The sequence below is a fragment of the Acipenser ruthenus genome, chromosome 20 (genome assembly GCF_902713425.1).
Source record: "Acipenser ruthenus chromosome 20, fAciRut3.2 maternal haplotype, whole genome shotgun sequence".
NCBI lineage: Eukaryota > Metazoa > Chordata > Actinopteri > Acipenseriformes > Acipenseridae > Acipenser > Acipenser ruthenus.
Window position 1 is genome coordinate 24,116,893 of NC_081208.1, and position 27,621 is coordinate 24,144,513.

Genomic DNA, 27,621 nt, shown 5'->3' on the forward strand with positions numbered 1-27,621 from the left:
TTTTAACAGGAATAAAATGTGTTTTATTAACAAGTCATCTACAAGTGATGATATCTGTACTTCGAACAATACAGCCTGCCTCTGTAAACACTGATATAAAGGGGCTCTTCCTTAATTGACATTACAGTGATCCCTTGCAGCCACAGTGCTTTTAGTGTCTGTAACTCAGTGATCTTTCTTCAGTAGACAACTTCCCCAGCAACCTTGTGAAGCGGTTCCTCGTTCCCTCGTTATTCAAACATTGTTATGACGAGTCCAGTCTGTCTGAAGTTTTCTGCCACCTGTTTGGAATGCTGTATTTTTGCAGAAAGCGCCTCAAACACGTCGTTCTGGTCCAAGGCAGTGGCGGTTCTGTAAATAAATGTCTCCAGGGACTCAAGTCCTCTCAAGCCCAAGTTTACACCACAGCCTGAAAGAAAATTAATAAAACTTAACTCAAAGCTTACTGTAGTCACTGTACATTGTAATCATAAATGGAGAGATACAGGCTTTAAAATAGGTTTACTTTCCTCATTAGCAACATTATTTAAACATATTTAAAAAGTAAATAACACTGTGTCTGTTGCTCTTAAATTCAGTTGATGTGGCTTGCATTTTATTTTTCATCCTTAGGATATCCTGCGCAATCCCCACCCCCCCGGTCACATTACTATTTTTAATGTTAAATCACCAACAGATCAGATTGTTGCTGATACAGTGTATGACTGCCTTGTGATAGCAAGCTTTATCTGTAGGGTCTCATGAAATTGACTTTGATTTCACAGATTAGTCACAGAACAGAACACCGCAAAACATCCACTCTATTTTCAAATTTTCTGCAGTTGTTTTAAAAAGGTTTTGCCAGTATATTAATAAAAGAAAGCTTAGAAACGATAACATTTCTTCATGGGCTACACCTACTGTAAAATACATTACTGTTACGTTACTTCTACAGCAGCTCAGCACAATTATTATTATTTATTTCTTAGCAGACGCCCTTATCCAGGGCGACTTACAATTGTTACAAGATATCACATTATTTTTACATACAGTTACCCATTTATACAGTTGGGTTTTTACTGGAGCAATCTAGGTAAAGTATCTTGCTCAAGGGTACAGCAGCAGTGTCCCCACGACTCTCCGGTCAAGAGTCCAGAGCCCTAACCACTACTCCACACTGCTGCCCTTACATTGGACTTAATGTTATTACATAAACTGCAAAGCATTGTGTGTGTTATTTGTGCAGTTGGTTAATGGTTAATTTACAATATGACACATTTGTACCAGAAATAGGGTTTTCTTAACCCCTACAATTTGTAATTTTGAAATACCAAAGCCCCACAGCTTCACATCAAAAAAAGGTAAAATAAGGAAGCAAATACATATAAATGCTGGCAGTATATAGTTTTCAAATCAACAAAGGAAAATTAAAAATTTCTAGATTAGTGACTAAATGGGCAATTGCTATAATCACTGTGTGTCAAACGCAGCTCTTATTAGAAGAGCACAAAAATTGCTTGTGAACAGCCATCATTTCTGAGAAAACTGAGCAACATGCTGACACCTCAAAGGAAAGTAATTCCGGGCTTGCGTCATATCCAGGAATCCTTCATATTCTCTAATATACTACCCACCCACCCCCACAAGGAGGAAGTTTACATTTTTTTGGTATTTCATACTATTCTTTCTGCAGACACCTGGCAGCAATTTTACACCTGCTCATTATTCGCCACAGTCTTTGGAGTTGAAATAATTTGTTTACGCTTTTCCTTTTCTGTACTTCTAATCTCCCATTTATTCCAGTTTCGGTTCTATTTTTAATTATGCCTTGGGGACATGGAGCATTGCCAGGTGCATATTTAAAAGCTTGCAAATGATTCAGACTTTATTAGAACTTATACATCTGCTTCATCCCAATTACCACTAAGTTGTACAAGATTAAGGCTAAATTTAGAAATACTAAGATAGATAAATTCAAATGACAAGCATTTTGAATGAATATGTTTCTAATCAAAATGTATGTTATTTCATATGTTAAGTTTATTTTAGTATTTCAGTTCTACTGTGTTGAAATGTTTACTTATTTATTTATTTATTTATTTGGCAGACGCCTTTATCCAATAATTATGGAAGATTTGGGCTAATCAAGGTCTATAAAACAATACTAAACTACACAAATCACAAGTTACTGGCTTTTTCAAATCTTGAACATGCTTGACCTATGATGTATGAATAAAAATATCAAAACTGCATTATGTTAAATGTAATGCAGGATACAGCAGCCACTAAGTAATATGTTTCTTGAAAACCAAACAGACTCTTCTGTAACTCTTTTGGGCCTTTGTTTTATTATTACTATTTTTGTATCACATTTAGTAAACAAAAAAATAAGCTGATGTTATACTGTTGCTTTCATTGAAATGAATGGCTGTTGTGGGAAAAGAAAACCGGCAGCCAATGACATTTAGAAGATAAATCCTTGCTTTGGTTGAATTCCCGAGTGAAAATTAAGACATGTTTTATTCCCCATCTGGTAATGTTTGAATATATATTTTTTCAAAAACAATTAGAATTATGTTTAAAAATACATGCTGAAATACAACATGGGATAAGGTACAGTAAATGAATACATTTCTTGTAATCCTTTAATACCCTTTTTTACATTTTCCTTACTCTTTATGGTATTTTACTCTGTTGCCCTTACTGTGCTTTGAGTAAATTTCTCTAAATTCCCTTTTACCTAGACTTAAGGTATGTCTGGAGACTCATTAGTGACTGCAGAACAGAATGAGGAAGGCTGCTCAGTGCTGGCGCTTAGGATTCTCCAGACAAGCTCAAAGGCAGGTTCAGAGAGAAACGCTGAGCAACAGAACCCAGAACCACTCAGAATAATTTCAAAACACAACAAACTCGTAGTGGAAATGTAAAAAATAAAATAAAATAAAATAAAATAAAATAAAGCATTTTAAAGCATTTGAAGCTACTTCCTCTAAACAAGATAAGGTATGAAGTATCTTTACCTGTGTCGAAATTCAACACCCTGACTGCCTCTCCCTCGATTGTAACTGCAACATTGTCACCCTCGATGTACGCTGCATTGATCCTCCTGTGAGACAGCATGATCTCAAAGAGCCTGCGGCTGCACTGCAGGTGATGCAGCGTCAGGTCGTTCACTCTGGCCTCAATGTCTGTCTTGTATGCGTTGAAAGACTGGTGGAATATGTTCTTCATGATCTGAAACAGAAAGACAACAACAGATCCTCAGTGAACGTGCAGGTGTTGCTTTATTGAATTTCACTGCTGTGCTAAAATTGTTTAAGGACAAGAACTGCAAGATGGGAATTTTGCCTACAAGTGACAGCCATAAAAATGGAGTTTCATGTAGAATTTGTTTCCCCTTTAATGGAACTACCATATATCTAGAAATGAATATTATTTTTTGTAGGTCTCTTGTGCAATTTTCTCTCAATTTAAGGTTATTTTTCCTGCTTCCATTTTGTTATGCGCACACCATATTTAAATATAATATGTATTACATCTCATGATGCAAAACACCATACTGAAGACTTGGTAAAACTACTTTTACATTTAATATAACCATGTCTAAAATGGTTACAGCTTTATGGGGTCGACCTGTGTCATAACACATTAGGCTTGAATGAAACTGTGGCAGAAAAGTGTTGCAACTACAGCATGATGGTATTAGATTCTGCTAGTTGGGTACCAGGTGGCAGAAACTTAATTCGATTAACATTTAGATAATGTGCCCTTTGGGGAGAAGAAAAGATTCCAAAAAAATAAAAAAACAAGAGGACACTGGCAATTAGCAGTCTTTAATTAATTGTTCAAATGAGGAGAAAGCGCTTGGCCTGGCAGCCTTTTAAGGTTTCATTACAAGCAAGCTAAAGGGAAACTCTCCCAAACCACTGTGACTCCAAGATATTCAGAATTGTGCTCAAAGGTTTTGATTATTCTAGCTTACATGCCATTAACACAGTTCTGCAGCTTCCCATGAAGTAACTGGTGTTAGAAGTGTATTGTGAAGGAAAACGGTTACCATATTTAGAAGACTACCTGCAGTAAATAATGTGCTATCGTCACATGTTGAAAACGTGATTGTGAAAAATGTGGTTTAAACTCGTGTGGACAGGATATGTGGATATATTTCTATATAGAACAAAAATGAATAGGCTAATGAAAGAATATTTGTTCATTAATCTGATACCCAAACATTAGAAAATTACCCAAACCTATCCACAATCTCTTTTTCTTCCCCAGATGAAATGTTTTAACTCAAAACAGTCAGTAGTGCCGGAATTGTCCTCTTTTGGCCTTTAAACATGTGCAACATTTTTTCTCATATTGTAGTTTCTAATACTAAATATACTGCAAAAACAGTAACAAAATGTTATAAATAGAAATGAAAGAGAAAAGTGGTCAGGTCTAAATTCTAATCAGAGGATAAGGAAATGAGGTTCCCATTGCAATAGTGGTTTGAGCCAATGGTAGGCTTCACAGTGAGCTTATTAAGTCACACCTCTTATGGTAATTCTACCTTTAACAAATTGAAGTGAAACTACTTTGCAAAGTGGATTGTTACTTCCATCCCTAAATTAAATTTAAAAAACAAAATCAATTCAGCTGTTTTGAAGCAATTGTGGTCATCCAAGATGGCTGCCTTATTGTGTAAGAGGTCAAGGACAAAGTCTCCCGAGTGTGTTATACGTTATTTACAGTGATAGCATTATGGCAACAAATAGTAGTACATACATGTATAGTTGCAGGGATATAATACATTCATTTTGCAGCGGTCAAAGAAACATAAGTGATGCATATACTCACTTGGGTTGCTTAATGAAATAAAAATGCAGGTGCTGCACCACACTTGTTGGAATACATTTCTGTTAACATGTGTCACACAGTAGATAATACAGGGAAATAATGGTTATATCAAACTGGAATCTTTTAAACAGGCCACATGATGACAGACTAACAAGATTACTGTATTTTCAGCACTCCTCCAGAAAAACCCTAAATATAGACTAAAAGCCTCCTTCAGCACATGAGATCTCTTTAACCGAGCAATCTATCTTGTGGTCAAATTCTGGGGTTGAGGGTGGATGTGTGATGCATAGACAATGCAATAGCCCCTAACCATTCTTGTTATGTTTCCATTCTAGCTATACACAGCCACCGAGTGAGTTTAAATTTAAGTCATTGTGGAAAATGTGACACCATGTTAATTTAAGAATCACTTATCTGTGTTTTTCCGTTTCCTGGGATTAATGTCAGAGCAGGTGCATTCGGAAACATGAAGTCGGATGCTCCTGCAGTTTATAGAAACTAGGCTACAGATTGCAAGTCATCCAGGTCTTACATTATTCTCTTATAAAAGTTGACCATGGTATTTATGCATTTTCACATGCTTTTCCCATGATTATACTGTGCATTTACCATAGTTTACCATGTTTCTAATGCTTTACCATACCTCTCTGTGCTTTACAATGCTTACCTATGCTTTACCATACCTTCACTGTGCTTTATTACACTTTGCTTTGCTTTTACTATAGGGTTATTATTAAAAAAAAAAAAAAAAAACACACACAGAATGGTGGTGTTAAAAATAACTTTAAAAGCCTGACTATACAAATGGGTCATATTCACAAAAAAAAGTTTTAGACATTTGTTTTGAAGGATTACAATACATTCTGTATGCATGAAACTGTTCTAACCTCTTTAAATGCTTTTGGGGCCATCTGCAGAGCTTTGGATATCCATACGGTTCGTAACAGTGGGCATGATGTTTGTTTTGCCCAGTGCAGTCAGCACGACACTGATGGGCAGGCAGTGCCTGTGGGTGAGAAATTATATTTCTCCCTTCTGGGAATCCATATCTTTCTTCCGAGAACCCATATCTCCCTTCCAACCAGTTCTAGGTGGCATGAATTTGATCAAATTGTTTTCAATGTGATAATAGATCACGTCATCTTTCAATTCAAATAATCTATTTCAGGCTTTTAGTGGGCGATCAATTCATGTTGTTCAGCAGTAACCAGGTAACCACGTACATGTTTCCTAGAATCTAGAGTATGTGTAGCCTGTGACGGAGTCTCATTAGTATTTTCATTAATCCTTCTAACCTTTCACCACAACTGCAGATGAGTAATAGGAATGCAAGATAATGACTGAAAAGCCAGGTCAAGCCAGTGTAAAAAATTAACTCTTAAAATGAGCATTTCTTTAATCTAAATTTGACATTATGCAGACTATGGCTTGGATTCAATTGTAATTATAGCATAGCTGTCATTACAGGGGCTAATTTATCAATATTTTGGTTGCTTTTTTTGTTATAAGAATAGCAGCACCACATGGGAAAGACAGAACCTTTGGATATCCAATGGGAGGCTGTGTGGTCCAGTGGTTAAAGAAAAGGGCTTGTAACCTGGTTCAAACCCCACCTCAGCCACTGACTCATTGTGTGACCCTGAGCAAGTCACTTAACCTCCTTGTGCTCCGTCTTTCGGGTGAGACGTAATTGTAAGTGACTCTGCAGCTGATGCATAGTTCACACACCCTAGTCTCTGTAAGTCGCCTTGGATAAAGGCATCCGCTGTGATGCGGCAGGGTGCTGTGACATATATCACAATTGCGGTAGGTGTTATGAGTTACATTTTACAGTTAAGAATGAGATGGAAAGAGACCTATTTATTTTTTCAATTAATTTGCCTGTAAATCTTCAAATATCTTATCCTTCTCTGTAAAACACAGATTAAGTGCCACTCTATAGTTTGAAATGAACTAATACACAAGAGTCAAATGAAGTACTGTAACCATTAATTATTAATAAATTCCTATTATCAGCCTTGTTTCTGTTCATGATAAATTCATTTTAGGTTTGGGGTTTAGTATACATGTAGAAGTAATTAGTATTATTACTAGAACTTAAAATGAATTGCTACCCTGCTCTGTAATTAGATACATCCCAGCTCGGTCTGCGCTTTTGGATTTCAATATTTTGCTTCATTTTTCTCTGGTCAACATTTGTCCTATTAAGACATTCCTAGCCTCTGGGTTCTTTTTAATGGGCACGACTAAAACCAAACCATACATCATCCCATTACAGTGCAACGCGATTCCGCAATTTCACAGAACTATATAAACATTTGTTAGCCCTTAACCGTGTACAAAAGGTTTCAGTGTAGAAACAGTGACTTACCGTATATTAGAAATTAAAAACAAAATGCAAACAGTGGGTAAGCAGTTTACCCCGTCTCTCATATGAAGTCATTGCAGCTTTCACACCATACTCACCGATGAGTTTGCAGTGTGACGTAGGAAGCGGACCACCCTGGAGTCGGATGCGGGACAAGCTAATGCCATGTATCGATTGCGGAATGTTCCATAGATTTTTAGATGGAATCCTGGCTTCACCGGTGCCTGTTGCGAGTTCTGCGAGTCTTTCCCTCCAGCAAACAGGTCAACCCCATAGGCAGAGAGATCAAAATACAAACTGTGAGCCCGTATCTCAGGGGTGGGAACCTGAATTAGAAAGAGAGCAGAGAGAAGAACCTCAAATTCCTATTCTGTGTAAAACGTGGGGATATTTAAATATGTAGGTGTGCACACTGAGCCCAATTTAATTAACTTTCATCTTAAGGAAATGTAAATGCATTTGACAGAAAGTTTCTTTTGTTTGTTTGTTTTCTTCATTCAGACATCATTGATAAAAGTAGTTTTACATAAAAATAAATTTTAAAAAAACACATATATATATACAGTGCCTTGCGAAAGTATTCGGCCCCCTTGAACTTTGCGACCTTTTGCCACATTTCAGGCTTCAAACATAAAGATATGAAACTGTAATTTTTTGTGAAGAATCAACAACAAGTGGGACACAATCATGAAGTGGAACGAAATTTATTGGATATTTCAAACTTTTTTAACAAATAAAAAACTGAAAAATTGGGCGTGCAAAATTATTCAGCCCCTTTACTTTCAGTGCAGCAAACTCTCTCCAGAAGTTCAGTGAGGATCTCTGAATGATCCAATGTTGACCTAAATGACTAATGATGATAAATAGAATCCACCTGTGTGTAATCAAGTCTCCGTATAAATGCACCTGCACTGTGATAGTCTCAGAGGTCCGTTTAAAGCGCAGAGAGCATCATGAAGAACAAGGAACACACCAGGCAGGTCCGAGATACTGTTGTGGAGAAGTTTAAAGCCGGATTTGGATACAAAAAGATTTCCCAAGCTTTAAACATCCCAAGGAGCACTGTGCAAGCGATAATATTGAAATGGAAGGAGTATCAGACCACTGCAAATCTACCAAGACCTGGCCGTCCCTCTAAACTTTCAGCTCATACAAGGAGAAGACTGATCAGAGATGCAGCCAAGAGGCCCATGATCACTCTGGATGAACTGCAGAGATCTACAGCTGAGGTGGGAGACTCTGTCCATAGGACAACAATCAGTCGTATACTGCACAAATCTGGCCTTTATGGCAGAGTGGCAAGAAGAAAGCCATTTCTTAAAGATATCCATAAAAAGTGTCGTTTACAGTTTGCCACAAGCCACCTGGGAGACACACCAAACATGCGGAAGAAGGTGCTCTGGTCAGATGAAACCAAAATCGAACTTTTTGGCAACAATGCAAAACGTTATGTTTGGCGTAAAAGCAACACAGCTCATCACCCTGAACACATCATCCCCACTGTCAAACATGGTGGTGGCAGCATCATGGTTTGGGCCTGCTTTTCTTCAGCAGGGACAGGGAAGATGGTTAAAATTGATGGGAAGATGGATGGAGCCAAATACAGGACCATTCTGGAAGAAAACCTGATGGAGTCTGCAAAAGACCTGAGACTGGGACGGAGATTTGTCTTCCAACAAGACAATGATCCAAAACATAAAGCAAAATCTACAATGGAATGGTTCACAAATAAACATATCCAGGTGTTAGAATGGCCAAGTCAAAGTCCAGACCTGAATCCAATCGAGAATCTGTGGAAAGAACTGAAAACTGCTGTTCACAAATGCTCTCCATCCAACCTCACTGAGCTCGAGCTGTTTTGCAAGGAGGAATGGGCAAAAATTTCAGTCTCTCGATGTGCAAAACTGATAGAGACATACCCCAAGCGACTTACAGCTGTAATCGCAGCAAAAGGTGGCGCTACAAAGTATTAACTTAAGGGGGCTGAATAATTTTGCACGCCCAATTTTTCAGTTTTTTATTTTTTAAAAAAGTTTGAAATATCCAATAAATTTCGTTCCACTTCATGATTGTGTCCCACTTGTTGTTGATTCTTCACAAAAAATTACAGTTTCATATCTTTATGTTTGAAGCCTGAAATGTGGCAAAAGGTCGCAAAGTTCAAGGGGGCCGAATACTTTCGCAAGGCACTGTATATATCATTTTTTTACAGCCCTATTTTTTTTCCTAATATGCATTGTCCAAGCTAAAAGCTAAATTGAATGTGTTCTGTTGTTTAAAACCCCATTAAGTACCATTGCTAACTGCTCATTTCAATCAAAACCCTACACCATAAAATGCAAGCAAGGTTCAGTAACACAAAATAACATTAACGTTAGCTCTATGCATGACCCACTAAGCACAAGATATCCAGAACTCAGAAACATATGCACCTTGAAACAAACCAAGTCTAAAGCTACCCAATATATAGTATTGCATATATGTATGCCCATATCTATATCTACAGCACTAGAGATCAAGGAAAAAATAAAATACCAATATTACTGATGTGATAACAGTGTGGTCACTGTAGCTTTAAAATCCTTTTTTTCTCATCGTCATGCTCACACTGCCCAGATCAGAAGTTTACACCCAATCAATTACAGCTCGTGGCTATCCATAATTAGGCCCTTGTAGATAGAACCAGTGTGAAAATATTGAGTACGGCACTAACATGATCTGACAGCACAAACTCCTTACCAGCACAAAAAGACAGCTTATCTTTCTCTTGCACCCAGATGACCGGGCAAAGCCATCCCTAGGGTTCTGAATCACTGCTGTCTCAACTTTTGAAGAAAACTGCTTCATTTTAATATCAATTGTTACACATCAGGCAAGTTTAATGAGATCCTATGCAAATAAGCCTATCGCAAGGGTTTAGCCTGCTTTGTGGTTGGTCTTCATTTTGAAGCTAATAACTGGCATCCTTTAAACAAGCTGTTTTTTTCCCCACAAGGAGTGATTTTTTGCCCCCTTATTAATGTCACTAAACACAATAAAAAATATTGTATGGTGGAAGGAGCAACAGAACCCATAAATTATTACAATAAAGTACTCCCTTGTTGAAGATGGATATGAAGCAAATGTATTGTTTTAAGTAAGTACTTCACTAAAAAAGCTACAGAAGGTTCATGGGATTATATGGTATTGTAATGTAATCATAATACTGTAATACTGCTACATTATTAGCAGCATGTTCATACTGAATGCAGCCAGACTTGTCTGGTGTCTAACCATAGGGTTGCTGTGGTGTGGTGAGGCAAGCCAACCTCAGCAAACTTTTCACAATAGTCTGTGGGAGCTCAGTTCTAGACAGCAGTCCCTGTGGGTCCCCAACCAACTCAGCATGACCAAGATTTCAACCCGAAACCTCCTGATCTGTCACCCTGCATTTTATACAGCAGTGCCTTTACTAGGTGAGCCCAGTTACTGTATCTTCTAGACACCAACAGCTTTGGCAGCAAGAAATGAAACATGGTATGAGGAGCAAGTCATCCAGCTATTGAAAATAAATGCTTTTCAGGATTTATGTGTTCTCTGTTACTGGTGGTACCGATTTAAAATAGAGTCCTGGTGCATTATTAGTATTTTTTGTAAATCTTTCTGTAGTTTTCCCATTTATAATTCATGAACAGTTCCGACTGCTTTTATTTTTTATAGCAAGCACTGTTTTTCTTTCAGAACAGATTTTTGAAAATATCACCGGCATGTCCTTTGATCAATATCATTCATGACAAGCAATAGGTTTATGTCACAATTCCCATTACAGGAGGTGTAGGCTTCACAGCAATGCCTACTTGTCTTGTGTCCGGGTCCTGAGAGCTCAGTTTAAAGCTCCCTGGGGAATGCAGAGAGGCTTGTTCAAAAGCTTTCCAACCTACAGCAGGAAGACTGAGACGATACACTGGCATAAAGATCAGTAATAAGGAAGTACTTATTTTAATACTACCCCCTTTTCATAATGCAAATTCAAAATAATTACACATTGCATTTCCGCATGTTTCATTATATAGTATCCCTTTGTGTGACCCTCTCCATTTGATACTGGAATTGTATTTGTATTTTAATTGGAGTAATCATGTGTACTTTACCTGCAATTAGATTGCAATTTGTCAGTGGGAGTACGGACAGCTATTGTACTACAAGAGAAACAACAGTGGTATTGTAAAGCAAAATGCAATTTTACTGAAGCCTACATTCAATAGGCTCTTCTTTTAAACCCTGTAATCTTTTTACCTGGTTTATTTTAACTGCTTATAAACCCAGGGTAGTCAACATAAAATTGAAATCAGAAACTCTAAACCCAGCATGCTTTCAGCATCCGGAAATGATTTTGAGTGCTTCACTGTTGACGCCACATGGATTAGCATTGCGCTCTGTCGGCAGAGAAGGAGGCACTTTGCTGCCTTTTTTTGATTCAGAGGTGCACAGCTGCATGCTGAAGTTCCCTGCTCATCAGCAGTGCAGTGCTTTCCAATGCCTCTGGTATCGACTCATTAATCAGGATTCCAGTAGGTTTACAAAAAAAAGGGCTCATCAGGAAAACAGAGAATTTAGACTCAGTCGGCCTCACCAGCAATTCCTTTTTTGAAAATCAAATCCATCCATCAATAATCATTTCATTACAATATCATGTACCATCAAATCATATCATAAATATATATTATTTTATTCAATGACCTTTTTACCTTGATCTTACCCTGCCACATTGTAACTCCCATTACCAATTGTCATTTGAATTCAGTGTTGGGATTGGAGCTGCTCTGTCAGAAGTAGGTGCTCTGTCAAAGTAGGTAGAATAACCGTTTCCCACTTAAAATCCTATTTAAAAATAGAACATAATAATATCTCCTGTTATTTTTTTATTATTCTCAAAAAAGGATTATAATATTCTGTTAGAGATGTTTTTATTATTATCAGTTTTTTATATTTAGTAATAATTAATAACAATTACCATTTGTGAATAAGAAACCAAAAAAAGTGACCCATGACTTAAAGCGGGACGCCAAGAAACAACAGTACATTTTAATTACATGAACCCATTTAAATCAATCTGTTCATTCGAAGATAATGAACAGTATTTATTGCGTAAAACTTAACATTTCCCATCTATTCAGTCTCTGTTCTTTTTTGTTCTCCTTTTTGTTTAGTGAATGCATTACACTGCTGTCGAACTCCAGGCCCAATCAACTGAGTACAAAAGAGTGTTCTCTTGTCCAAAATTAAGACAGTTTCCTGTGGTTTAATTTGGCAAATTAAAGTATAAAACACCTAATGCAAATCACAGAGCAACTATTGTTCTGTTCAAAATGTCCCCGAATACATAATTATCTCTTGCATCCAAAAAACATTTTTTTAAATCACCTTAGAAATTCATTAACTTTAGTATTAACAGTTTAAATGATGCAACCATTGGACAAATTGCCTTCTGTACCTAAGGGATTGTGATAGTCACACAGGCCACTCCGAAAACCAGCCAGCAATAAAGATGGAGAGAATACCGGGGTCATGTTTTAAGCAAAGATAAGGCCACAAAATGGAACAGATGGAATTAATATCCTGAGCAAACAGAGAGTGTATAGTCATTATTATGAAGATATTTGATACAGCAGATTGAATATTGTTCTTAAAAGAAATATCAGCCCTAATTCGGCCATGGTTAAAATTTCACCATCTTATCTTATTTAGAATATAATAAGACGTATATTTGTTCATACACCTGTCTCTTGTTAATAACAAAGTATACAATTTCAGCAAAAGCTTTTTGTTAATTTGTTTTGTTCAGATGTTTGTCTAAAAACAAGCTTGGGTGATTGCACATTTGATAATGAAAATCTGAGATTCTGTATGCTTTGCATAACAGTGTACGTACGAGTATGGGTGTGTTTCAACATAAAAGCTTATCTTAACAAAGCTCTAATTATATAGCATATTACAAATCTATTTTAAGGGATGTCCACTACTATGCTTTCTGTGGACAATATTCTACAAAGCACCAAACAATACTTGCTTTGCAAATATTTCAGCAGCTCGTTGAAATTAATGCAGCTCCCCTTTGAAGAGAGGTTCTCTGTGCAATCTCTTTTGAGCCCGAGCTACAATAAGCCAGCAGGGCTTCTTTTACCTGGTAGATGAAATCCCTGCAAGATGACTAGCTTTGTTCATAATTGCATTTAAGCAGAAAGCAGCAGGACCTTTCCTGGAACCTGTGGATATCCCTCACATGCTTGTTACAGGAGATTTTACATTGTTAGCTTTGAAAAAATGACATCTTACTGTCCCTTCTAAAAGTTTACCATGGTATTTTTTGCAATTCTTCCATGCCTTTCCCTTGACTGTACTATGCACTTAACAGTTTACCCTGGTTTGCCTTTTTTTTTTTAATTTGCTTTACCACACCTCTCTGAGCTTTACAATCCTTTCACTTTGCTTTATTACTATTTGCTATGCTTTTACTATAGTAACCTTTTATAAGGGATACTACATTCATTCAGGTGGTTTGGCATGGTCTTGGTGATTTCGACTGGAGAGTGATTTATCCCCCACCCCTACAATGCCTTCTTTCCTGTCATAACCCAACCGACTGCTTCCCTAATTACATGCTTGGCAGCCTAGTGACATGAAGTGATATATGAAAGGCAGGCATGCAGTCGTCATGTTTTGCATTGAAAATACATGTTTGCTATAATACGTCTTTCTTTCAAAATTGAACATTTGAGACCTATATAGTGAATGGAAGAGCAGGAGGTGCAAGATTAATGGAAACACTTTAAGAAGAAGCTCAATTCTGGGAGAATTGTTGAGGGAATATTCAGACTATTTTTCATCAACATTTCAGCATCAAAATGCAGGAATCCAAGAGTAAAAAAAAAATTGCGCTTGCTTCAAAATATGTCTCCCATTGTCTGTCTTACTGATTTAAGCAAGGTTTCATATTCATTATTTGTAGGTGCCTCATTCTTTGTCTCCACTAACATCTGTGTTCCAATGGAAATATTTGGGCATATGTTACTGTGCTCTCCTGACAGTCTGTTCCATCTCATTAGCTCTAAATTGACATCCCCCACTGTACCCCATTCAAGGAGCCAGACAAATTAAAAAAAAAAATCCTTCAGTTGAGCAAGATATGGCACAAACCTGAAACCCAGCTCCATATGATATTCACCATATGTTGTGCTAAGGGAAACTGAGCATTGTCAAACTAAAAGAGTTTTCTACTGCCACAGTGCAAGTGCTCTGCACTAGTTGATCACTTATTAGAACTACAAAACAATTGCAAGCCCTTTGTATAACACCATCGAATCGGGTATAGGACCACCATGTGCGGTCAGGATGGTACTTAAGATGACAACGGAATATAACAGTTTCTCTATATTTAAGGAATAGGTTACAGAGGATACTGGCCATTTGCTTTATCTTCCCACTTGGTGTCTGCGATTGCTGTTCATTGGAGAGGTAAAGAGACGGCCCATGTACAGTATACTTGCTCCTGCGCTATTATTAGACATTCTGATATGTCGCATGTATTTTGAATACAGTATTTGGTGGATGTGTAAACTCAGATTAGTGTACTTTTATTAGGTAGGGCATTTGCATAACAAACTGACAGCCCATTTACACAAAAGGATGCACAAAAAGTCACAGCTGTTTCTAATTTGTTGTCAGACCCTGCATTCCCCCCCCCAGTATTTATTCCATAAAACTGTTACCAAAAATGAATGTTTTACTGACATTAATCAATGGATCCTACATGCCAATACCTGCATTACCGTCTATAAAAACAACCCATATTTCAATCAACAGGACATGCTGGAGGATGCAGTATGACCTATGACCCAGAAATAAAAGCACTTTCCCCTGGCAGAGATGCAGTTTCCAATCTTTGTAAATATGCTGCAGATTAACATGTCAGAATTAACAAAGAACATCCTGGACACCATCTTGATGGCATAATCACAGCGTTACAACACAGTTGTCAAACTTTCGCAATAGGAAACAGAGAATCATGTACATGCATCACGTAGACTAAACATACAGGTGAAATATTAAATACAGTCCTTCTTTCTTAATCACAATAAGAAGTCATGCCTGGAAGGCTAGCAGTTCGAATATGGTCCCACAGAATGGGTTTCAAAACATATAGGCCAATTTCTAATACAGTTCTGTATTTCTAATACAGTTCATATCAGTTTGGCTGCATGTCTCTAAGGGTTGCACTGTTCAGTTAAAAGGGACAATCTAGACTGTAGAGTGTTTCTATTGTACCTTAATGTGCACTGTATAATAAATAATGGTTATTTTTGTTTGCAGTTATACTGTATTCACACTACATCCCTACAAAACACATCTCAATAAACATAATGTAATAACTTGTTATATTGAAAGCTACTTTTAGGGTAGAAGACATAGAAAATACTGTCACACAATCAACAATCCAGTTGAAATGACCAAGGGTATTTTGAACTGTATTTTTGGCTATGATTAGGAGATTTATAATATTTTACCAACATCTTACTTGAACCTTTAAAAATAAGGTATTCTAAATATCTACTCTACAGTAAATGCTAAATGTTTTTACCTGTCTCTGGTCAAGTCTCTCTATGGCTGCATTGGCTCCGTAGGCATTACATGATTCTACAATGTAGTCTGAGCTGATCCCGAGAACAGAGCAGGATTCTCCGCAAGATCCATCTGCCACAACGATAATCCGGGGCCAGTCCTGCGCTGGGATCTTCTTTAGATAATCTTCAGTGAACTGCACAAAGACACAGAGGTATACCACAGTCAGTTTATACACACTTGCACAGCACATAGAAAATGTCACTTGCAAGTTGCTTTTTCCAAGCACATCATACTATATAAAATGTATCTCAGGGATGGCAACCAAGGCTGTACTAACAATATACTACAGTGGTCGCTTATCCCTTTTAATGCTGTGGAAAAACTCCTCACCATATTGAAAGACACCATTTTAATCATGGAAGCCATCTTAAGCTCGTCAAATTAAGTAGGTACAACAATAACCTGATAGTTCCCTTTAATACTCATGGTGGTTGTCCTAGAAACACAATCTCAATCATTTCAGTCTGTCTTACCTCCTTTCTTGGCTGCTTGCAGGAAATCTTTCTTTTTTTTCTCAACGGCTATGCTTGGTGAAGGATTTTAATAAATAAAAAAAACAACTACTGTACATATATTTTAAAATGGGAAGGTCTAATTCTATAGATTTGACTTTCATCTTGAATATTATAATCACACAAATAATTGCTAATGTAGGATACACACATAACCTTTTCTTACTTAATCTGCTATTTAAGAAGCATGCTGACTTCATTAAGCTTTAATCAAACCCTGCAGGGCATATAAAAAAGGTCATTTTGTATTTAGAAAGTTTTTTCCCCACTGTGTATATTTTCACCTTATCCAGTCCACTCTCAGTGTTAGTTGGTGTTCTCCTGTCAGTGGGAACACATAATATTTAATACAAAGGGACATCTAAAGTATTGGTACTGTAGAAGTACCTCAGTAATAGGTTTCCTCTACATGTATATGGGTTTTGGGAGAATTAGATTTTTTGCTATCTCGTTGCCTCTGTCAGAATATTTTATTGTTTAGTTCCCCGATACAAGGGAATTGCATGTGTCAGAAAGCGGTGCTGTATTTCTACATTGAATTCAATGTCAACCAATAGTGCCCCTTAACTTCCAACCATTTTTCACATGGCTGTCTGACAAGAACCAAGCAACATCAATAAAATGCTAGTAGCCTGCAAACCTGCTTGCATCCACGGCTCCTCATTTTGTATAGATTAATGATGGTTTGCATTAGAATGGTTTGAGAAGTGTATAGAATTAGAAACAAGATGATGCAGGGGGAAATAGAGGAGGAAATAAACAAGGTAAAAGGGATTCATTTGAATATCTCAGGAGGCAATTAAAATGGCAGATTATATCTGGCAAAACATATTTCATAGAAAAAAAATACTTTGCTAATTAAAGTAGCTGGAGGAAGATCTATTGATTGACTATCGATTATATCTATATATATATATATGTGTGTGTGTGTGTGTATATATATATATATATTATATATATATATATATATATATATATATATATATATATATATATATATATATAGATAGATAGATAGATAGATTTTTTTTTTTTAAACCACCACAATATTGTCTTTTTCCAGATAATAAACAGCCTTTTGTACATGGATGACTTTAGGATTGTATTATAGCAAAACAAAACCATCCACAATACAATATACTTTTATTGAAAAACATAACAAAGGTTACTTTGTGAGCATTTGAATGGGTTTGGAACTGGAAACACAGGATGATAAAACAAGACACAAGCCTATCTGGAAACACCCTGAAGGTCTTTAGCTCAACAAACCAGAAAAACATAGGGGCTGATCTGCTAAGGTTTTTTAGTTCAAAGTTTGCAGTTCTTTTTTTTTTTTTTTTTTTTTTTTAAACCAAATGGAATCTTGTCAGAAGTTCGTTCACAGACAGCGTGTCTATGTTGCTGTAGGGGGTGTTAGAGTGACACTATAAAGTATTCAAACACTTTCAATGTCCGTAGTTTTATATACGACAAGCGAAAATGTGCAGCGGTGAGACAAAATGAATAGAACCTATACTTTTGATAAGTATCTTTCACACCACAGGCGACACAACAGGTGATGCATGAGCGACACCAGGGTGACACTAAATAAATAGGATTGAATCCTATTTTTTGCGATTTGTCACACGACAACTATAGAATTGACCAATCAGATAACAGCTTTAATGCACGTGGTCTAGCAGGGTGAAGCAGTATCTAAAATGACGGCGGAAACAATAATCTTGCTGTGGAAAAATACCCAGAACTTCATGACAAAGGTCATCGCAATTACATAGATACAGATTTGAAAGACAATATCTGGGAGTCCATTTTGAAGGAACTGGATAAGCCTGGTGTGTATGATTTATTGCCATATATGTTGAAATACCATCAGAGAAGACACTCATAATTTCCACATCATATTGTCGAATATGTACCAATGTTGGTCATATTTTTGCCAATAGCCATTTTTAATAGTTGTATAAATCAAACCAGTCGCATCGAATCTGTGTCGCTTCTGGTGTGTATGGTCATGTCGCTGCGAAAGTATCTTGTCGCTCAATGAAAAAATCGCATTGTATCTGCTGTGTGTCAACCTTTACTGTATATTTATTTTTCTTGATTACTGCCAATACTGAAATTCTTGAAACTTGCATTTGTATTTTCAGTGCCTATGACAAGGGGTTTTGTCATTTTACGGTCTCTCCTAACGTCCACATCATAAATCTGTTATTAAACATAACTTGCAAGTATAGTGACCATTGGGAAAAGCCAACCAGGATTCATATATTGATCAAAAGTTGTTTTGTTTTTTTCTTTTTAGGAATTAAAGTAAACTATGTAGCTTTAATGGGTTTCTTTTACACAATGTAAACAATCAAATACGTCAAAACTAGAAAGTAAAAGTGTTTAGACCACTAGTACTTTTCACACACTGCTGTAATGTTATGGAACAGTAATTTAGCCAATATTGATGGAGCCTGGCTTCAATCTGCTGGGTCATCGAATCTAGAATACAAGATTAGCAGAATTCACAGCGAGTCTAAAAGCAGAGGATGTATTTTCTAATATATCTTACAGCATTTCGCATTACAGAGGGGGTCATGGAAATATCAATGTATGGATTTGTGCCAGATTTTGAACCTTGAATGTGACCAGGGAATATTACGTCTGTCATTTCATTCCGAATACCAGAGGGGGGCAGCAGCAGAGATAACTCTGAGGCGTGTGATTACACCCCGGAGAGGTTTATTGTAGTTTTAATTGATTTTTAGGTTGGTTTCACAGATCACAATTAGCACTAGTCTTGGGTGCGGTAGTCTGAGATCTGTGAAACAGGACTTTTATTTTTTATTATTATTGAAATGTAGCTCTTTTCAAATTTAGAATGATGATTAAAGACATTTTCATCAATAATGTGTTTTAAACAAAAAAGCCAAATGTTTTACACAAACTGCTACTGCACTGTTTTAAATAACAATGCGTCTGCAATCAGCAGGTCTTTCTACTCTGTCAAGATGTGCTTCAGTGCCGATTGATATTTCCTTTCCAGACATTTTTCTTCCATACCTATTAATGTATAAGAGCTTCAAATGTTCAAAACACATTTTGCCTTGGCAGTTCACACTGATCATTCAAGACAGTCAGCATCAATCAGTCTGCTTCATTTGCAACTGAACACCAGACTTTCATAGACACTGTCAAGGAACTGTATACCTAATAATTCAAGGCAACAAAAGTTTAAGATCAAATATTATTCCATGTATTTATGAGTGTTGGTGAATAATAAATACAGAGCTTGGTTTATTTATGGTTTGGCCCTATTGACAGCGATTTGTTTTTTTTGGTTTTTTTTTTTAATGCTGTCTGTCCCCGACTTCGCTGATACAACGGCCGTCCATTCATAAAGGTGAACAAGTTTATCTACCATGGTATGCCATCTGTTCTCTGACTGCATTGTTATATCTCCTAGCTGACCATGTCACATTTGATTAAGTATTGAAGTACCCGATTTCTCCTTAAAACCAATAACTTAAAAAAAACACACACACAAGTCATGCTCTTCATCTCAAGTATATTCACTGCACTTCAATTAATCCTTGGTTTCCTTTGAATTTCTGTAGTTCAGGAACAATTCGGAGACTCGTAGGGTTAAGAAAACAAATCCTGATTATTCACTACTGAGAAGATAGCAGTTAATATGCGATTGCTTTTACCTATTCCTATTTATATTTTTTGTTCATTAAAGACTTTAGTAAATGCTTCAAAAATATGGATTAGATATAAACATCAGAAGATGCTGGAGTGTGATAAATCCCTTGAGAAAGGTTGAAGTTTTAAATAAACCAGTTGGCAGAGCTCTCTGCCAGTGTAAATCAGACAGCTATTCAGCATGCCAAAAAACAGCTAAATGTAGCGAAATGCAGTATATGAAGGAGCAAGCCTCCCACTCATGCTTTCAGTCTCTGTAGAGATCAAGTAACTAGATTTCTAACCCTAATCTTGCCTGCTGTCACTATTTCCTATTTGTGGTTTTAAACGATGGCTGTTTGAAAACACTTTGCATACAGAATGATAACTCTTTAGAGTGATAAAGTAGAAATGCAAGCTTTTGTTGGAAATATACACTAGGAAGCTGTATGCGTACTAATGTATCCACATTCAGGAAGATTCCAAACACTATAATAAATATGCTGTCCATTTGTACTTCTGATAATGTTTCACATGTTTTACTCCCAAAGTTTATAATGCAGTATTTATTCATTGTGATATGCACTTTTCAATGAATGTATCTTTTTGGCATAGTTCATCAATAAACTCAAACCCTCTTCCTCCTTTTAATTCTGCAATCTTGTCACAGCTTTTAATCATTCATTATAGACGCTGCTAAAGAAACTTGTAGCCAATGTGTATGTAGAAGAAAGGAACAATACTGGTTTATAGTGTATTATTGTTTTTTATATTGTGGAATATAACACCCACAGGTTCTTTATTCATCAGCACTTTCATAAGGCTCTTTCTAGTGAAAATGGTTATGGAAATATAATAATGTATATTTGAACCAGAATATACAGATATGAAATAACAAACTATAAATCAGCATTACAGCTAGACAATTCCATTATGTGCACAGTAATCACAATATCAAACTAATGTCAAGAGACATTTTGTGTTCAAAGTTTTCACCATCAGCCTGATACTGATAATTACAATGAACATAACACACAGCAGAGTAGCCTCACACATACCAAGAAAACTGTCTGAGACACAGACAAGAAGTAACAGCAGTGGTTGAAATATACAATTTACAGCAGATTTCAAGGCATGATTTTGTTTTTACAGAAGTGGTTGTTATAGTAAGGTAAAGAGGGCAGCTCATTACATTTTGCCTTTAAAAGTATGCTGTATCACAAAATGAGTAATAAATGATCTTTCCCTGACTCTACAGTGCCTGTTCAGTATCTAAGCTTAAAGCTTCATTGTTGTTCTGTTCTTTGGCAGGCATGCATGAAACTCAGATTGGCTCTAGCTGCAATAGCAGAACTTTGCTTTGGCCTTGCTTCAGAAGTAATTCTGGAAAGAGGATAGAGTGACTGGGTAATGCGAGGCATTTGACATGTTGACATCTAGTATATATTTGAAAGCCGAGTCAAGCTGTCGCTCAACAAACTTGAAATTTTACATTTTAAAGTTAGAAATGGGTTTGCTAGGATTAGTCTACTGTGTAAATTTTTGAAGAGCAGTAAAGCATAGCCTAGTAAAAGCATGATAAAACTGTCAAGCGTGGTAAAAAACAATTCCACAAGGCAAACGTTCTCAAATAAATAACTTTTTTAAACCTATTTCATACCATAAACATCTTGAATTAGATTTTGCAATACATACAAGATGCATACAACTACCCAACCATTGTATACATTGTAGTCAATGACTGCATGCTGGCTTTGTATTATTGCCCATAGTGTTTTTCTAATTATATATTTAAAAGACTAAAATAAATTTTCTACCTGTAGTTGCCTGTGTTTTTTTCTTTTCCTTTGTCCTTCAAATACCTGCTGTTTATCAAACAGGGTTGGAGAAAATATATTATTGGTCTTTTTCTCATCTATGTGGCAATTTAAATGCAAAGTAAAAATTACTTTGCAATATTAAAAAAGTGCTCCCTGAATAGCACCAAGCGTAATGAGGGATACCAAAAAAACAACCGTTATTAAATTCATTGCAAATTGCAACAGGCATTAATTAAGCCTGATTTTGTAACTACATGGATTCACTTACTTGAATATCCAGACAGAAAGGAATAGGTGTTACAAATGAGCACACTGAGGGACAATTCATTAGGCTGTCCTACAGTTCATCTTTGGAGGCCTTGGTTAAAATCTTCTCAAGTAACAAGTGGAATTACAAAGCCACAGCATTACGTAGTGCTGGGACAAACATTAGAATATTCAGATAAACACAGCTTGAAATGTATTGGGCGGCAATGCTCGTATTTATTCATAGAGCAGAATTTATAAACAACTATCAAAACAATAACACACATTACACTGTACAGAAGAGTGTTTTCCCCCTTTCTTTAATAGCTAATTTCATGGGGTACTAGTTTTGTTTTCTATTTTACTGCAAGTGAATTATAATTCAGGTCAGGATTTAGGTGTGTTTATGAGGGGAAGATCTCAAGGCATCAGCTAGCAACATGCCTTTGCCATTGCACTCATTCTAACTGGGTCAGTTGTGTTTGGTTTTTATGCATATTGCTTCAACCATGGCTGCATTTTCTAATTAGAACTACTTAATATGTTAAATTAAAATGTCAGATTCTTTCTGGTATGTTAACTTTATTGCGCATTTTCTTTAAAAAAAAAACACTGCTATGAACGATTCTAGACCAGTGCCTCTAGAAAGCAAAGGGATGTTTGAATTGATGACTATGCAATGATCTGCCAATTAGTGGGTTGTGCTAGGGAAATACAAACAAGTAAATGGAAACAGATTTATAAAATGCACTTGTGACTGCTGTCATTTCAGGTAGCAACGAAACTATTTGTATGCGGCTACACTCTATTTAAAAGGAATGTGGTTTGCACAATGCCCAACTATAATGTACATCTAGTTGTGCTGATGTCATAAAAAAAATGAATATTGCTATAGTGCTCTGTATTCACACAAAATACAAAAGTGTAAATGTTGGGAGTCACCAGTCACTCTAGCCAAGTTAGAGTAAAGGAAAGAGGTAAATTACTGTGACATGTGCAGGACCAAACTTGATGGGAAATCTAGGATATTGCCACAGCTCTAGCAGTTGTTTCAGCTACATTTTTTTTTTTTGGACAGCTCTAAACACTCTAGCACGAGGGTGTCCAATCACAGTCCTGGGGGGCCATTCTACTCCAGGTTTATCAGGTGAGATAATGAACCAATACAGACTCTGGATGGAGGTTTAATTGGTTCAATTAAACAATTTCAAACAGGGTTGGAACAAACACTAGGACTGGAAAGATCAACTTTGGCCACCCCTGCTCCAGCAGAACATGAAACCTGCATGTACTAAACGTTTTGGCCATTAAATTTGGATACATTTTGGATATATAAATTAAGCAGAACTCTGAGAAGATAGTATGGCCTAGCTCTCTAAAGCACTGTGGTGAGGTCTCTGACACACCTGGATACATGGAAATCCACTTGTTTTATTGATTATTAGTAGTAGTATATAAATAATAGTTTAAAAAATAAATGAAGGGGCTCCCGAGTGGCGAAAAAAGTAAAAAGCACTCGCTAGAGTGCAGGATGCGCTCTATAGCCTGGACGTCGCCGGTTCGAGTCCAGGCTATTCCACAGTCGACCGTGGACGGGAGCTCCAGGGGGCGGCGCTCAATTGGCCGAGCGTCGTCCGGGGGGAGGGAGGGTTAGGTCTGCCAGGGTGTCCTCGGCTCACCGTGCACCAGCGATCCCTGTATTCTGGCCGGGCGCCTGTGGGCTTGCCTGTAAGCTGCCCAGAGCTGCGTTGTCCTCCAACGCTGTAGCTCTGAGGCGGCTGCATGGTGAGTCTGCAGAGTGTAAAGAAGTGGGCGGCTGATGGCACACGCTTCGGAGGACAGCGTGTGTTCATCTTCACCCCTCCCGAGTCAGCGCAGAGGTGGTAGCGGTGAGCTGAGCCTAAAAAATAATTGGGCATTTCAAATTGGGGAGAAAATAATAAAAACTAATTGGCAACGACTAAATTTTTAAGAAAATAAATAAATAAATAAATAAATAAATACATGATATCCATCTTCTTCAACTTAGCCACTTGTACATTACACCTTTACAGGGCTGACCCTTTTTGTGCATGTAACTTTGTAGACACTTTATATGGCTGTACCCTTTATGCTAACTTGGCCACTTTTGTATGTGTAATGTTTTTTGGGCAGATTTAAATTGCAAAACACCAGTGTTATTGGTTAAGGAGTACACGATCAATGGGAAATGTTGTGGTACAGTATATATTACATACTTTTTCTATCTTTGGAAAAGCAGGTTCCTTGTTCTTCCATATAGTATTAGATAGATATATAGATAGAGATAGATAGACAGATAGATATATAGATAGAGATAGATAGACAGATAGACAGATAGATAGATAGATAGATAGATAGATAGATTAGTTCATCATTCCCTACTACTCATATGAGAACGCTTTCTGATTGATGTCATTTGAATATATTTTAAAAACAACTTATCTATTCAGATAACCAAAATATTTAGAAAGCAAATGATCTGTCAGGTAAAGGGAAAACAAATGGCGCAGCCCGTATTGTATGGTTATGCCAAGCACTTCAAATTAAACAGCACCACGTGATGAATCGAGACAGTAGAGGAGTTAATATAAAATACACATAAATACCCTCCCATGTTTGTCTCCAGAAAATAAAATAATCTAAATACAAATACACCGATGAGAATATGCTATATGTATTTAAAATATATTCAATTACCTTCAACATACAGTATGTGGTACTTTCAATGTAAACATACAGTTACACCTCGAGATAAAGCTGATTTGCCTGTGGCAGATCCATTCTTTTAAAATGGTATTCAACATGCCCCACATGTTTAACTATCCCACACTAAGCGGCATGAGATTCAAGGTTGAAAAATACAATGATTGACTGTTACCCCCATTATTGATTAACTGACACGTTTCTGTTGCTGTTCTATTTGTAACTCGTATCGGTGTCATTGTGATAGAGTTGCCGGGGCTATGGGAACTGGCATATTAATGCAGAGGCGTCTAGTGAACTTTAAAAGTGAAAGATGATGCGGGTAAAAAAGGCGATAGTAAATGCAATGGCAAATGGAGCTGTTTGCTTATGGCTACGAGTCCTGTTATACCGTGCATTGATATATGTGTATAATCAAGTGTGCGTGCTTGTTTGTAAGCATTGAATTCAAATAAAGAGCAAGCACACGTTCTCACAACAGCAGCAGCAGCAGTAGCAGCCGCCGATCGTTGTACAGCTTGATACGTAAAAAGCACAAACACGTTTTACCCAAACTAAGCAACAATGTGCTTTTTATGACACCACGACAATAGTTCCCACGGCTAATGATTAATTATTTTTATTGCACTGAATCATCAATAAGTGGATAAGATATACACAGATATAAAGTCACGTCTCTTTACAACTACACATAAATATAACTCTGTCCTCACCTTTGTGCCCAGGTTAATCTTGATATCGACCTTCTGTTTTTTGTGCTCCAAAATGCTCAAAAGATATTCTTGAAACACCCCGATCTTGGTGAAGAAGTGGTCATTGTGCCAGCAGCCTTCCATGTTGTCAAAATCAACACCCAGGTGGAGTAGAAACTTCACGCTCCGGGGGTCCAAAGCGATTTGTTGGGGTCTGCACAGCAGAGCAGTCCGATAGCGTTCGTCCAGTACAGTCAGTTTCAGCACCTTCCCAGAGCGGACAGCGACTAAGGCAGCAGTCAGCCCTACCGGACCAGAACCCACGACCAGAACCGAGATTCGTGCCCTCCACTGCCTAATTCCATCCAAACTCACTTTCACCACCACGTATACCACAACTGCAAGTAAAGTACTTAACGCCGTGTCGTACGCCAGTGTCCTGTACTTCTCTTCGTCCATACTGCTGTTCAGCCGCTCTTCTGTGTTTCCCATGTTTCCTCCGTACATAAAACAGCTATGTATTTTTCGAACTGTTTTTAAGTTGCCTTCACAAGAAACACGGTTATATTCTGCTGTTGGACCGATGTGATAAGAGCCCCATAGTTACTTAAAGATAGTTTAACCATGAATAACATAACAGCCGCTGACGTTTCACTGGAGACGAATCCTACAGTGGTATCCACATGCAGCACATTCTGAATATGCAGCAAGGAAACTAACCACAGGTTTTGCTCTACGCCGCTACATTTGTTACATTTTTTTAGAATAGCAGGTTTCCACAGACTTGCAGACTTCAAAGCAGACGATTTAATTAAACAAGAAGCGAATATTTGCTACATATCAGAAACATTTCATGACCGAAGTGTTATTACCGGTGTAACATACTATGTTTAATCTTTTTCCTCTTGCTCCTTATATTGCACACACCCACGCCTTGCAACTGCCAGGGTTGTTTAAATCAGTCAGCCTTTGCAGTGTGGCCAATAATATATTCATGTCTTGCATGCAATACTTGCGGGATCTTTTTTCTTAGCGTCCTCCAGAATGTGTATTCGCCTGCTCTGTGAGTCCCATGTGATCCCACTCCTCCTCGCACAGTTCTCCAGAAAACCGACTTCTTCATTGATTAGGTGACGCCAGTCGACTGCGATGTTAGTCCACCCTAAATAAAAACAGAATCCCAGATTCATCTCAGCTGACCTCAACTAAACATACACTAAGGTAATTACACTCTCCCTAAGCAAAATATGCATTCTGGTGACTACCAAATAAATGGTAAAACATTTAAAATGCATATTTTAGTAATTAATTCGTGGCAGCAGATCTTTCATAATGCATTACATTTAGTTATTTCATACACGTTAATAGCGCAATTGTTATAATTAACACGCTGTATTGGTGAAATGTGTGACAAGGAAAATTAACAAGTGCATCGTTTAAGAACTGCCTACACTTACTGATTAATTTAAGAATTTTATGAACTTATTGATTAATTGGCGAGATAATGAAGTGTCTCTGAATGCTGTAGGAGGGAAGACGCAGGAATGCCTATGTAACGATCTCGGTTCCCGCAGGCAGGCGCATCACACAGGGTGAGGCAATCCACACACAGGCGGAGGACGGGCGTGAACCCGGGTCCTCTCGCACTGAAGCATAGCGCCGATACCGCTGTACAAACGAGCCGGCTCCTTTACAAGGAGCGTATATTGGGCTTATGCCTTTGTGTGTGATTACGTCACCTACCAGCCCTACTGCTGCCTTCCCCCGTGCACGCTACACCTACAAACAAACTTTCTGGAAGAGATTCCAGTTTTATGATTTAAGAAATGAAAAAGTACTTTAAAAAGCCTGAGCTGCTGTTCCCTGTATTGACTTTTGAAGTTGTGAACACTAGAGATCACTATACATGCATTACAAACACAATCAAACTAGGCATGGAAAAAAGGCTGAAATAGAAGCCAGGCATCTCCAAAAGAAAACAGAGGAACAAATCTGAAATGGTGTTACCAATTTCAATCACACATTGCCTTTAATGTCTTTTTATACAGGACATCTCTTCATAAAACCGACTGCAACCCGATGTCCTGCAGGAAACAGTATTAATT

At 37.3% G+C, this 27,621-nt stretch overlaps 1 protein-coding gene across 2 annotated transcripts; it reads right to left on the reverse strand.

Annotated features, from left to right (window-relative positions):
• LOC117425530 (uncharacterized) lies at positions 1-27,175 on the reverse strand. Of its 2 annotated transcripts, XM_058993709.1 has the most exons (6): positions 26,974-27,175; positions 25,538-26,678; positions 15,810-15,986; positions 7,291-7,518; positions 3,000-3,213; positions 1-409 (listed from the first exon to the last, which is right to left on the reverse strand). In XM_058993709.1, exons 2-6 carry the CDS (start codon positions 26,021-26,023, stop codon positions 231-233), a joined length of 1,284 nt encoding a protein of 427 aa, XP_058849692.1. In that variant the 5' UTR covers positions 26,024-26,678; positions 26,974-27,175; the 3' UTR covers positions 1-230. The 2 variants fall into 2 exon arrangements, with proteins under 2 accessions (XP_058849692.1, XP_033898397.2); XM_034042506.3 differs by lacking the exon at positions 26,974-27,175 and having other exon boundaries at positions 25,538-26,743.
• Positions 27,176-27,621: the final 446 nt, after the last annotated feature.

Bases quoted from the DNA above. Each gene is read 5' to 3' on its own strand.
- LOC117425530 (XM_058993709.1), bottom strand. From the start codon at position 26,023: ATGTACGGAGGAAACATGGGAAACACAGAAGAGCGGCTGAACAGCAGT. The intron at 15,987-25,537 runs GTGAGGACAGAG...GTCTTTGTGCAG, and splicing joins AGATTAACCTGGGCACAAAG to TTCACTGAAGATTATCTAAA. The intron at 3,214-7,290 runs GTGAGTATGGTG...TTTCTGTTTCAG, and splicing joins GTCACACTGCAAACTCATCG to ATCATGAAGAACATATTCCA.